This window comes from Macaca mulatta, chromosome 13 (genome assembly GCF_049350105.2).
Source record: "Macaca mulatta isolate MMU2019108-1 chromosome 13, T2T-MMU8v2.0, whole genome shotgun sequence".
In the NCBI taxonomy this organism is placed as follows: Eukaryota; Metazoa; Chordata; class Mammalia; order Primates; family Cercopithecidae; genus Macaca; species Macaca mulatta.
Window position 1 is genome coordinate 24970652 of NC_133418.1, and position 14782 is coordinate 24985433.

General features: G+C 41.3%; 1 protein-coding gene across 28 annotated transcripts in view; it reads left to right on the plus strand.

The window, feature by feature from the left end:
• Nucleotides 1-14782, plus strand: part of LOC701504 (immunoglobulin kappa light chain) — a 676887-nt gene that overhangs the window by 369225 nt on the left and 292880 nt on the right. For 4 of the 28 annotated variants that reach the window (XM_028832054.2, XM_028832053.2, XM_028832057.2 and 1 more), the window contains exons 1-2: nucleotides 13066-13210; nucleotides 13336-13630. The exons of 23 other annotated variants lie outside the window; for them this stretch is intronic. In XM_028832054.2, coding sequence (XP_028687887.2) covers nucleotides 13156-13210; nucleotides 13336-13630 — 350 coding nt within the window. In that variant the 5' untranslated portion in view covers nucleotides 13066-13155. Of the gene's footprint in view, nucleotides 1-13065; nucleotides 13211-13335; nucleotides 13634-14782 lie in introns of those variants that run through there. One more of the 28 variants, XM_028832056.2, reaches the window with a different exon arrangement.

Genomic DNA, 14782 nt, shown 5'->3' on the forward strand with positions numbered 1-14782 from the left:
CCCATAGCCATAGGGCAGGTAATACCTATGGAAGACTCATAAACAACATGATTGTTGGGTATTTAGTAGAAAACAAGTTGTATGTATCACATACTGTTCTATGCAGAGGGTACAATACATGTCAGTGAGAGAGTCTCTGTAGCAAAGAAAAGAAGTGTGAACTAGAGCTTCAGAATGTGATCCAGTTTTTAGAGTTCATCCGAAGAACACAGATCAAGGTGTCCTCTCATCTGGGCACGGGAAAGTGAAATGTCTGCAGGTTCTCCCCAGATCAGTGGCCTGTGGCTTTGGAGATGAGTACATGAAACTCACATTTGTTCACATCCACAGTCACTTCCTGGCTTCACCCATAAGAATGATGGTCTGGCTACCCAGTTACTTAGAAACTGTGCACACAGAGTGTCAGTTCATAAAATGACAATTAAAACAGTTTCTTTGGTTAAATGTATATCAGTAGTTACATTCTGGAGGGAAAAATGAGCAGAGGGGATATATTTTAATACCAAATTAAAAATCACAGCCTTGTGACTTCTTTCTTTTCCCATATCATTCATTATGATAATGCTGAAACTTCAGAGGATCAAATGAGCCCCATACATTCATCCCTAAACCTTTGTCTTTGTCCAACCTGAGCCCACATTTGGGCCATCCACTGGCATCTGAGTACACTTGTGAGATGATCACTGTTCAGACAGCATTGCTGGGACGACTCACAGGCAGCTCCATGCTGAGTCTCCCCTCGAACTCCCAGCATCACTGACCCTGAAGGAGTGTCCTCCTGTTCTCCACAGCACCCAGAGCACAGCCTGCCCTGCTGTGATTTCACTGCCCAACTCAAAAATTCATCACAGATTCCACTGCCTCAAAGACAAATTCAGGTCCCAGGCAGAGGCTGGTGTGGGGGCCTAAGAGAAACTATCTTTTCATCAATTTTTCTGCTAGAAATTTCCAGGCATTTATAAGCTGAATTTCTATTCATAGTTACTATCTTAAAAATGGAAACTATATCTAATGTGAGAAACATAAAACATGGGAAATAGTTAAATCTCACAGGAGCATCATGTAGTAAGAGACTCCAAATTCAACTAATCTAATTCTGAGCTCCTTGCGTTACGATCCATCTCCATGATGTCTATGTGCTCCACCCTTATCCAATATATGTTCAAATAATTATTTTAACCTATTATAAAAGACTTAAAAAGCAATATATAAAGACAATGATTAAAGAAAAAGCGGCTCTCAAACAGAGACAAAACTACAAAAACAGAACTACTGGGAATCCAAGAAATGAAAGGTACAACAACTCAATTGAAAAAAAATATATTAAGTAGACTCATGAGCAATTTAAGATGACATGAGTATCAGTGAACTGAAAAACAAGTCAATAGAAATGATCTCATATAAAGAAGGGAAAATTGTAAAGAAAAATGAATAAAACCTCAGACATGATAGGTCCAGGTGAAGAATACCAACAAATTTGTATTAGGAATAACAAAGAAAAGATAGAAAGAGGCTAAAAAATGTGTTCCCGATCGAGACCATCCTGGCTAACACGGTGAAACCCCGTCTCTACTAAAAAATACAAAAAACTAGCCGGGCGAGGTGGCGGGCGCCTATAGTCCCAGCTACTCGGGAGGCTGAGGCAGGAGAATGGCGTGAACCCGGGGGGCGGAGCTTGCAGTGAGCTGAGATCCGGCCACTGCACTCCAGCCTGGGTGACAGAGCGAGACTCCGTCTCAAAAAAAAAAAAAAAAAAAAAAAAAATGTGTTCCCATCTTTAGGACCATGTGTATCCATGTTTAGCTCCCACTTCTAGGTGAGAACATGTGGTATTTGGATTTTTGTTTCTGCATCAGTTCCCTTAGGAAAATGGCCTCCAGCTACATCCAAGTTTCTGCAAGGACATGATTTTGTTCTTATTTATGGCTGCAGAGTATTCCACAGTGCATATATACCACAGTTTCTTTATCCAGTCCACAGTTGATGGGCACAATAGACATTGGGGACTACTAGAGGAGAGAGAGAGGGAGGAAGGGCAGAGGCTGAAAAACTACCTATGGGGTACAATGTTTACTACCTGGTTAAAAGCTTCAGTCATATCCCAAACCTCAGCATCGTGCGAAATAACTCTGAAATATATCTGTACATGTATACTATGATTCTAAAACAAAAACTGAAAATGAAAAAAATGGAGAAACAATGAAAAATCATGTTTCAATGTCATGAAACACATTAATCTATACATGAAAGAAGCTCAGTGAAACCCATTTAGGATAAGCACAATGCAATTCGTAACTATACACATTATAGTACCAATGTTGAAAGACAAACACACAGAGAATTTGGAATGCATCACTAAAGTACTGACTTACTCTATCCTAGGAAGCAATAATGAAGCCATTGGCTAAATTTTCATCATTACCAATGGAGGTGAGAAGACAGTGGAATGATATATTTAAATGCTGAGGGAGAAAAGTCAGCCACAAATTCTGTATCCAGCAAAACAATCATTTAAATGTAAAGACAAGGTAGAAATATTCCTTCATATATGAAGATTAATTAATTGCATATATGCCTTGCAAGAGACTCATGAGAAAATTCTTCAGAATCACAAGGAATGAGAGCAGTTAGCAATGCAAATTGACAAGAAGGAATCAAGGCCTCAAAAAATGAAAGAAATAAGAAAGAAGTTACAAATAATCTTTACCTGATATAAAGTCCAGGAAAAAAAAAACAATTATTATAGATGTCAGAATATCCATTACATCGATTGTGTTTTCAGCAGCAATTGCTAACTGGGAAGGTGCATAAAGAAAGCAGCGAGAGAATTGGAAACCTTCCATTTTTTGATTTAGATCATGATATGAAATGATCTGTGTCTTAAAACTCATTTGCGCCCTTAAGATTTGCACGCTTTGCACTGTGTGTTTTATCATATATAAAATAAAATAAAATAAAATAACAACAAACCTAGACTGTTTTAAATAAACCCAAACAAATAAATAAGAATCACCAAATATTTTGAAAGCTCAGCATTGTTAAAGAGAAATGTGAAACATGCCTGAGAAAGTCCTAAAGAACTAGAAATCTGGTAGAGGAAACAGCAGGATACGTCTAAATTTGTCCCTTTTGCCATTCAGGCAACACAGATTTTACATCTCTTGATTTCCGTTAAAGCATAAAAGATATTTAATTCATTTTGCTCACAAGAGAAGCCTCCACCTTCTCCTTGGCTGTTTCCACCCCACTGCACCCACCAGGGGATTTGCATACTGTCTGCTAGGGAGCACCTTTCCCTGTGAGTCTGAGATAAAAACTCAGCTCTAACCTTGCCTTGACTGATCTGGACTCCTCAGTTCACCTTCTCAAAGTGAGGTTCCCTGCTCAGCTCCTGGGGCTGCTAATGCTCTGGGTCCCTGGTAAGGACGGAGGGAGAAGAGGGAAGAGAATGGGATGGAAGGGTGAGCTCTGGGGGCCTCACTGCCGCCCATGTGTGTCCTATCCTCATGTTAGATGCATCTTGTTCTCCAGGATGGGGCATGTGATGTCTAGATCTGTGAGTGAGGAAGATTCCGGAAGGAGCAAGGACATGCATTTTAGTGAAAGCTGTGACACAGAAAGAGGGGAATGGGGTAGGTGACTTCTAGAGGCCCCTTTGTGCCTTGCAAATCTTGGTTCTTTTTAAACCTGTATGTTTTGGGAGTATTAACCATAATCACACAAAAAAAAAATTTAGAAAAGCATAAATAACAGACAGAAAATGATTAAAATGGCTCACAATGTTTGCACATAACCTTGCACTTCTCTCTTATTATTTCAGGATCCAGTGGAGATGCTGTGATGACCCAGTCTCCACTCTCCTTGCCCATCACCCCTAGTGAGCCGGCCTCCATCTCCTACAGGTCCAGTCACAGCCCCCTTCACAGTAATGGATACACCTATTTGAATTGGGACCTACAGAAGCCAGGCTAACCTCCATGGCTCCCGATTTATTTGATTTCCAACCAGGACCCTGGAGTCCTGGATAGGTTCAGTGGCAGTGGGTCAGTGGCAGATTTCATGCTTAAAATCAGTACGGTGGATGCAGAGGATGTTGGGGTTTATTACTGCCAGCAGAGTACACATTATCCTCCCACAGTGGGACAGTCCTGAACACAAACCTCCCTGCTTGCTGTGGCCCAGCTGCCCAGATGTGTTGTTTCTGTAGAGAGCAGGCACTGTGGATTCTCTTAGATGCCTAAAGAGGAAGATGTTGGAGAACACAGAGGACTTGGTGCAGCTGAGGGCTCTTGACCATAAATTTCTTAGCTCCACCTCAGGCACCACATTTCTCTGCTCTCATGTCTCATTGCTCAGAGGGCACGTGGACCTCCTCCATTCTGCAGACTCTGTCATGCGAAGGCTGCTGCAGCTGATAGGAACTTAAAATCCTGTATTTCCCGGGAAGAATAACAGAGTTGAGACATCCCCGCCTGGCCTTCAGGCCTGGGCCCTGATGTCACTGCAAGCTCCTGAGGAAGTGCTGCATCACACAGACCTCCAGGTCCTTAGTGATTCAAAGCTTAGAGAAGTTCATGTCCAGATAAACCTTAGGTCATATCACACATTCCAGTTCAACCCAGCAGGACATAGGTGAGCTTCCAAGAGTTGATTCTGCTTCTGTCATTTACCTACGAATAATTGGAGAGAGAAATTATAATACACTAAATGTGTATTAGGCAGTAATAAGTTGAGGATATCTGCTGTATAATACATTTGCATATTTAGCAAGTTAATATAAGATAAAACTATAACTAAACTGATTAATTCAAATGAAAGCATGAATCAAGAAAATTGGAGGAAACGAGGTGGTAGGTTTAACCTTAACTTTACAAATAATTGCATCATAAATAAACAAATTTTTCCAAGTAAATCATAAAATTATCAGACAAGATTAAAATCAAAGATGTGTGCTACTCATAAAATATACACCATAGTAAGAATATAGAATGGCTTTGAAAATGAAAGGATGATAAGTACATATTATGCAAAAACTGAGCAAAAGAAAATAGGTTGTGATTTTAATGCAAGAGATAAAAATGGGTGTTTCCTAACGATAAATGGGTAAATCCATCAAGAAGCCATTAAAATTCAAAATTTCTCTAAATCCTGTATTAGTTTGTTTTCACCCTGCTGATAAAGACATACCTGTGACCGGGCAATTTACAAAAAAAAAGTGATTTAATGGACTTACAGTTCCACATGGCTGGGGAGGCCTTACAGTCATGGTAGAAGGAGGAGCAAGTCACATCTTACATGGATGGTGGCAGACAAAGAGAGAGAGTTTGTGTAGGGCAACTCCTCTTTATAAAACCTGTGGTTATATAAATTCCCACAACCTGTGGGAAATTGAGATGAGATTTGGGTGGGTACAGAGCCAAACCATATTATTCTGACCCTGGCCCCTCACAAATATCATGTGTTCACATTTCAAAACAAATCATGCCTTTCCAGCAGTTCCCCATAGTCTCAACTTATCTCAACATTAACTCAAAAGCCCCTGCAATGTTGGGAGTAATATCATCCTCTCCCCCTCTGAATATTAAGAACAATATCACAGGGGGGTATACACCTCACACGATATTGGGAGTAACATCATGCTCTCCCCCACTTGTATTACGAATAATATCACAGGGGGGTTTACACCCTCCGCGATATTGGGAGTAATATCTTCTCCCCACCTCGATATTACAAACAATATCACAGGGGGGTGTACACACAAGTTGTTTATGATATTGACAGTAGTATCATCTCCTTTCTCCCACTGGATATTACAGATGATATCACAGGGGGGTGTACACCCTTCTCAATATTGGGAATAATATCATCCCCTCCCGCCCCGGATATTACAAACAATATCACAGGCAGCTATACACAAAAGCCATTTACAATACTGAAAGTAATATCACCTCCTCTCTCCCCTGGATATTGCCAACAATATAATGGGGGATGTACACCCCCCGCAATATTGAGAGTAATATCATCCTCTCCACCCCTGGATGTTACTAACAATGTAACAGGGAGCTGTACACACAAGATCTGGAAACAGGCTCATAATTGCAGAAAACGGGCCCACCTGATGGATTCTTCCTCCGCTCTTTTAGCTAATTCTTCTGTGGATCATGGGATCCTGGGCTACATAACTGCTTCAGGTGGGCCTGATCATCCTGCCTCTGGTACTAGTTTTCCTTGGCCCAGTGAAATCTATTCTGGCTCTGGCTCAATGATGTGGCTTTGAGACTGTGTTAGTCAAGGTGCTTCATCAGTCTGACAAGATACACCTCCGCCTCCAGTTCAGGGTGGTTGGTGGGCATATAAAATGGAATAGTTTTCTAAGGGGGATGTCTGGGTTAGGGGATGACTTCACTACAGTCTTCCGATGGTCCTGGACTCACTTGGTTTTCCCCACTCTCTTTCTTACACTCCTCAAGAATAATTGTAGAATGTGTTGGAAATGTAACATTCTGAAACAGGGAGGGGCTGGTCAGAGCAGCCTGGCCTCTGTTCCAGCTCCCTCTAGCACTGTCCTCCTGTATTTAAGTCCTCCAGTACTTTAGCTCCATGTGTCCTGTGACACTGGGATATCAAACCCAGGGCATCTTCTATGATGTCTTTCAGTCCAGACATATTCCCTGACATACTCCTGTCACAAATAAGGAACAGAAAACTATCACTTCATGATAGCCTCATTGTTTAACTTTGCTAAAATAGGTAATTATTTGGTTGCCCTTGTGTGTATTGGCAAGGGGGAACCCTGCATGACCATAGCTTTAGGTTTCACTTTAGAATATTCTATATATTCTACTTGAGGAAACGAGTAAAGGCATCCACTCCTGTGTATCAGGCCCTGTGGTCAGCAGGGTCTAAAATTGCATGAGTGGGAACCCATGTAACCCAGCTCTGTTCCTGTGAATTATAAGAGTGGTTGCTCCTATTTCTGCCCTAGGGCTTCCTAAACCATTGCTTCATGTTAACATGGTCATCAGTTTAAAGATTCAGCACATATTGAAGGATAGTGTCTGAAGTCAGTAAAAGGTCATACCCAAATGGACTTTCTTGGGTGAAATATTTGATAGGACGAATAGATGCCATGATCTTGTGTCTATTATTTCATTTCTTTTCCCAGATAGTAGTGCCCTGATTATGAAAGATTCCCATATCAATAAAACATACATTCTCGGAGCATTGTAATAGTCAATTATAGGTCAGTAGAAAAGACAAACATTTATCTAGAATACAGAAGAATCCTAGTACAAATGTGTTACAGCCACCTCCACGGAAAGTGATCCAATATGCCAAATTATTACCAAATGTCTGACGGTATTTGTTTCTGCTGTGGGGAGTCAGGTACCCAGAAGTGGCAATAGTTGGATCAGCACAGGTACAAATGGTCATGGGAAGGTATGACTCATTTGTTGCACACGTGCCCTCCACGTCACCATGGCTGCTTTGTATAAAAATGTATTATGCAAATACTGTGGGAGTTAAGAGAAAAGTCTAGATTCAGTTGATCTGTCTAGAGGGGGATGAGTCTTGAGTATGGGTGGTTTGTCTCACCTATGGTTTGCCTCACCTATGGCAGATGTTCTCTGCTGTTTTGATTCAATAAACAAAATTCTGCACCCAAAATTTCCTACTCACATGTCTCTTCTCTAGAGCTACTTGTCTCTGATATTCCAATCTCCTTTTCTTTTTTCTTTTCTTTTTTTTTTTTTTTTTTTTTTGAGACGGAGTCTCACTCTGTCACCCAGGCTGGAATGCAGTGGCCCGATCTCAGCTCACTGCAAGCTCCACCTCCTGGGTTCAGGCCATTCTCCTGCCTCAGCCTCCTGAGTAGTTGGGACTACAGGCGCCTGCCACAACGCCCGGCTAATTTTTTGTATTTTTAGTGGAGAAAGGGTTTCACTGTGTTAGCCAGGATGGTCTCGATCTCCTGACCTCGCGATCCGCCCACCTCGGCCTCCCAAAGTGCGGGATTATAGGCGTGAGCCACCGCACCCAGCCCCAATCTTTTTTTTCTAGGACATTACCCAACCAGCTTTCCAGGAATCCATGTATATAATTAACTCACCATTTTCTAGCCACATTAGTTTGATTACCGTGTGTCCTGCTCAACTACCTTCTGACTTCAGGTAAAATTTCAGTCACCCACCCATGATTGTGGCCATAGTGTGGGAGGAATTCACTTTTATTTACACAAATGTATGGTGCAGATTCATTCAAGAAGAAGCCTAGCTTTTTTGTTTGTCATTGTGGTTTTGTTTGTTTGTTTTTGTTTTTATGTTTTTCCCCTCTGGAATTAGCTGAATGGAAAATCCTTGAGGTCATTGAACATTAGCGTAAGAAAGGAGCATTACAGGGGAAACTGGAACACCTGTCATTCTAAGGGAAGCATGTTCTCTCTGAATCTGCTTTCACCCAATTCTGAAGTACAATCTTCACTGTAATATTGAGTAGTTCTGAGCATCACCTGGACATAGAAATTGTTGAGACTAAAATTCCCAGTGTATGAGGGGCAGCTTAGTCACATAGCTACTTATTTCCTTATTTGCATGTCTACTAGGACCCTGAGATATTCTGATAGCTGCATTTTAAACAGAGAATTGTTTGTGTGTTTGCTTTCTGTGCATTACATAGTCCTCCTCTAGAACCCCAGAGATTGACGCTGTGAATCTTTCTTGGAGCTGGCAAGAGAGTTCAGCGTCCTCATCTAATACAGATGCGTCTAACCCAAGCAATGTGCTGGATCACGCAGCCCAAGCAACAGAGCCACCTGTATCAGAACCCGAAATTGCAAAAGAACTTCTCATTCTCTGAGTCCACTCCAAACAGACAGCCTTGCAAATAAGCTGATAAACAAGATGGTGTAGTAGACCCAAGCGTGGAATGTGTTGTGATGGAACTACAGGGTGGGCTTGCCAACACTGTGGTTTGTTCTCACTGGTTGGAGGTGCAAGACAAAATTATTTTCCCTCACTTTGAAAGGAATGATCAGCATGACTCACACCCCTTCTCTAAATCCCTGATATCTTCCCCAATGAGACAGGCCCTTGAATTTGTAGCGATGAATCGTATCTTCTGTTCCTCAGGTGTCTTCATTGTATAATTTTCTGCTTATTGCATGATCTCATCAACATAGTGCTGTATGGGGTGATGCTTTGTGAAAGGTCCTCAGGATCAATGTTTCTTCGGCCTACATTGTGACAGAGAGCAGGAGAGTTAATGTAGCCCTGGGCCGAGACTGAGGATGTGAGCTGCTGTTCACCCCAGATGACTGCAGAGCCTCCCCTAAACTGCGATGGACTCTTTCTTCACTCTGTGACTGGGCCTGGGGTCTGGTCAAGCCCTGCCGGAGCCTCAGGCGGGCTCATATGCAGTTGCCAGCAGAGGGCGCATCTCAGACTCACGGAAGGGGCGGGAGGGCGATCTCCTGGCAACAGTGATGTCTGTGTATTTAAACCAGTAGGACACCGTCATAATTTGCATGCATCCCTCCTCTCACCTCTAAAGTGATCCTGCCTCTCAGTATCTGTAAGAGGTTTATCTCTGAGATGTGGCTTAAGCAAAAGTTACAAGTCAAAAGCAGCAAGATGTCCCCATAACAACTCCTGGGGTTTCTGCTGCTCTGTGTTCCAGGTGAGAATATGTGGACAAAGCTAAAAGTGAGACAACTATTTCAATCAGTGATTTTTTTTTTCATTAGGAACCCTGCCTCTTATGAAATTTAGCGTGCTTTTTAAATGTGAATTTATAAAAAGCAATGCGTATTCTTCCTGCTTGTCTAACTAGATTTAGTGGTGATTTTAATATAAGTATAGTTATGTTATGCTAATATGCCCATTCTTGATTTGAAATCAAGAATCCTCAATTCTTCAGTGAGAAATTCTTCACCAAAGGTTGAGTGTACCAAGGCACTCCCAAGCAAGAGAATGTAGCTTTGGGAGCTCAAAGAAGGTGATAAAACAAAATGGGCATTTTGTTTCCTATCTTGCTTGACATAGGAAGTACAGGAGGATCACCCATGATCCTTAGAGTGAATTTCTGTTCTGCACATCAGAAACACTGTCTCCTCTTTCATTCTCATCCAAAATCCAAACTGCAGTTTTGAACATTTTTTTTTTAATTTCACCATACTTAATTTTGAGACCAGTATCATACTGTTGATATTTGTTGATTATAATGCAAACTAAGTTCATTTGTTTGACTTTGTTTGCTGTGCACTTTTTTATGCATTCAAAAATAACTTTGGGGATACAATCTAGTCATTAGAGATGCAGAATGACGTCACAGTAAATGACATTTAAATTAATGATTTTCATCATATTTGGTCACAAAACATTATGTCAGTTTTCATTCAATTTTTTTATACCACACATATTTTACCCCAAGGTGAAAAAATATGATATGAAATAATATGTCTACATTTTGGTTTCAGGCAGACACAGTCAAGAGTTTCCTTCACATGATGTTTCAAGTTGGAAAACACGATGTGGAGAAAGTTGATTTGTGTGCCCCTTGGGTTAAACCCAAACATCAAGGCATGGGCAGGTTAAGGTCTGCTTTCTCTGCTTTCAAGATGATGCCTGGATCATTGAGTCTTTCAAAGGAAGGAAGGCCATGTCTTAACATGACAGAGGAGCAGAAGAGAGAGAGATCCCAGCCCTGTAATCCCTGTTTCTTGTGTCAATAATGTATTCCACTAGAGGGCTCCACTCTCATGACCTAAACACATCCCAATAGGCCCCACCTGGCAATACCATTACACTGAGAATTAACTTGACAACAGATGGATTCTGGAGGACACAGTGAAACCATAAAACTTTCCTAAAAGATACACATTCCAGGCCATCTGGCCAGCAATGCATGCAGGCAGAGTTCTCTGCCCAAGATCATGTAGAACATAACACATATATATGGCCATTGGAAGTCAGCAGAGGTACAACAAAAGGAAAGCATTAGATTACAGATGGGGACTGCTACATTCATCATGGAACAGTTAACCCTTGAATAACCTGGGTTTGAAATTTGCAGATCCACATATATTTTCTTCTGTGTGTGTCACCTGTAAGCAAGCATTTAATAAGTAGTAAATATATTTTCTCATTTTTATGATCTTCTAAATGACATTTTTTCCTTTAGCACATTTTATTAGAAGAATAGAGATTATAATATATCAACTAGTTATTTTATCACTAAGGCTTCCAGTTCAAAGTAAGTTATTAGTACTTAAGTTAAGCATGAAAAATTTCTACACAGGTTTTCATCTGCAGCAGTGATCAGTGCCCCAACCTCTACGTTGTTCAGGGGTCAGCTGCTCTTTCAGTCTATAGCTGCATCTCTCTGGAACAGGATCTTGGCAGTGGTTGCAAGTAAAGGAATCCAGGAAATAACATCTCAAACTATGCTGCATTGGTATGATGATTCTGTAAAGCCAAAGGCATTTAGAAAGCAGCAAATGAACAAATAGGCTTTTCCTAAATATCCCTTATCTGCCTAAAAGCAGATTCTCCAGAAGGAAACCAATTGTCAAGAAAACTCATCCTGGGAATTTTTATATCTGGAAAGATGAACACAAAACAAGAATCAAAATAAAAGAGACTGGAAGTTGATGCTTTATCCAGAAAGGCTATTACATGTTCTTTTGAGAATGCAATTCTATGCTCATCTATTCTCTGCAGGTTGCCTACACTTCTCTTTTCCCTCTTCCCTAGAAAGGAAATATGAACTGGATCTCACTGAGTAATCTGGGTAATCACCCTGCAATGATATCCCACTGTACTTTAAGTGAATTTTGTTTGCCTTTTCTCTTATTAATCTTCCTTTTGTCCGTTCATTTTCAGCAAATATTTAGAGGACAAATAGAGCTTTCTTCCTTTCTCCCAATATAAACAAGTTCCCTTACAATTCAGGCTGCTTACAAAGCAGCAGGAAGGTTTGTACACAGGCTACAGCACTGTGATTTGACTCCCCTAGTCAGGCATCAGTAAACTTTTGTACAGCCCTAGGCTGTAGGCCACTGATGCTGATATCATTGGATCCACTTCCCCTGTTACTGAGCCAGGATGGAACATTTTAGGACACATTACAAATGTGAGATACAATGAGTGCAAATCTGTGTCCAGTTTCATTTGGATCCAATTGTTTTTTCCATGTACACAGGATAGGTAGTTGCTTAATAGGAGATTGAGTATGTTTTTCCTAAAGATGTTAACAGGGAGGCTGGTATCTTGGCCAGGATGATGTCCTAACTCACTGATAAAAAGTAATAGAAGAAAGTGTCATTCATGGTGCATGGCAGGGACATGCTCCATGCAGTGGTCACCCTCACTGAGAGGAATGAACTTTGGGAAACAATACTCAGTGGCAGAAAAGAAGGTAGACTATGAAGGTGCCCAAAACAAGAATAAGGTGCAGCCCATTTAGTCTCTGGGTATTACAGAGACCTGCAGCTCTTGATAATGGTGGATCTGTGAGTGCTGCACGCATTATGGAAACATGGTATCATCTGTGTATCTGTAGTAAATTGCTTCAGCTAATAGTGGTAAAAAAAAAAATGCCATAACACCATTACCTAATACTTACAAATATATATGGCATCGTGTCGATAAATTTTATTTTTAATTTTTTTAGAAAGGAACAATGTTACACTCACAGAAATGTTAAAAGTATAGGACAACGTACCCCCTTCCCTATCTCGAATTATATGAGACTTTTGAAGACCTGAGAATCCTGTCTAGCATTTTACTATGTGTTTCCTACAAACAAGAATATTCTCCTAAATAATCCCCATACACCAATGAAATACATTACTCCATTGACTCCTGAGGAATATTTCAAATTGTCAGAAAAAAACTAAAAAATATTTCTCATGACAAAATAGTCCCCACTACAAACACATTCTCTGCAGACAAATTTATGCTACCCTGGTCTTATTTGGGACACCTGGGGACACTGAGCCAGTGCTTAGCTACTGAGATGAGCCAACCCTGCAGCTGTGCCCAGCCTGCCCCGTCTTCTTCTCATTTGCATATTCCCAGAGCACATCCTCCTGCCCTGAAGATTTATTAATAGGCTGGACACACTTCGTGCAGGAGTCAGACCCAGTCAGGACATAGCATGGACATGAGGGTCCCCGCTCAGTTCCTGGGGCTCCTGCTGCTCTGGCTCCCAGGTAAGGAAGGAGAACACTAGCAGTTTACTCAGCCCAGTGTGCTCAGTACTGCCTGGCTATTCAAGAAAGTCTTCCTATAATATGATCAATAGTTTGAATATTTGTTTTTGTGTTTCCAATCTCAGGTGCCAGATGTGACATCCAGATGACCCAGTCTCCATCCTCCCTGTCTGCATCTGTAGGAGACACAGTCACCATCACTTGCCGGGCGAGTCAGAGTATTAGCAGCTGGTTAGACTGGTATCAGCAGAAACCAGGGAAAGCCCCTAAGCTCCTGATCTATAAGGCATCCAGTTTGCAAAGTGGGGTCCCATCAAGGTTCAGCGGCAGTGGATCTGGGACAGATTTCACTCTCACCATCAGCAGCCTGCAGCCTGAAGATTTTGCAACTTATTACTGTCTACAGTATAGCAGTAGCCCTCCCACAGTGCTACACACCCGAACATAAACCCCCAGGGAAGCAGATGTGTGAGGCTGGGCTGCCCCAGATGCTCCACTTGATGCCTCCATTGGCTGAGAGTGTTCCTCAGATGCAGCCACACTCTGATGGTGTTGGTAGAGGGGGACATGAAGTCATGTCTGCACCATAATACTTTTCTCTTTCTCAGCCCCAACTGCACAGCCATGACAAAGACTCTCCTATTTTAATAAAGACAGAGATGCTTACACCTGAGGAGTCTAGTTTACAGCCTCAGTTGGAATTCATATAACAGAGAAGAAGCCAAAATAGATGTTCTAAGCAGGAATTGTCTCAATATGGAGAATTAGAGTCTAAAGTACTGAAGTCTAAATAAAGTGTAGAGATGAATCTCTAGGTTTAATGTTTTATTTGCAAAGGAATATTTGCCAAATGGGTCATACAGGAAAACTCAGTGGTCTTCAATATGTTGGAAGAACAAAGAGAAGGTTAGAGTTTTATGAAAAAGGGATAATATTACCTATGGCTCTTTGAGAAAGTTCATTGGCACTAGGAAGTGTTGGGAGCTGGTAAGCTCAGACTGGTAAGGAGTGGTGGACAAAGTGAATCCTAGAATTATATCAAGTTATCTCAGAAGTTGTGGGTAAATGTGATTTCAAGGAACAAGAAGCCAAAGCAGTGAAGCTTGAAGAGAATTCTGTTGATGAAATGCCAAGAATTTCGTGTAGATCCTGCTGCTCACCACTCAGAAAAAAATCACTAAGACAGCAAGTATTGCCAAGGAACAGGCTTTAATCAGGTGCTGCGGCCGAGGAGATGGGACACCATTCACGAATATATCTTCCTGACCAACTAAAATTATGAGTTTAGATAGCAGGGAAGAAATGTGGGAAAACAGGAATTAGGGAGGGGTAATGAAGATAATCTGGTCAATAGGAAGCAGGAGGTCAGTTAGTCAATCGTAATGGGTGAAGGGTCTGACGTCTCACTGTCCTGATTCAGTGATATGTAAGGTGCAGTTCCTTGATAGTATCTGGAGGCCTGATGGTTGGTTTCCTGAGAAAAGAACTCAGATAAGACAAATGTAACTATCTTGAGTTTTAAGACTGGGGGAGTCAATTTCTATGTTTATTCAAAAAAACCATTAACATTAA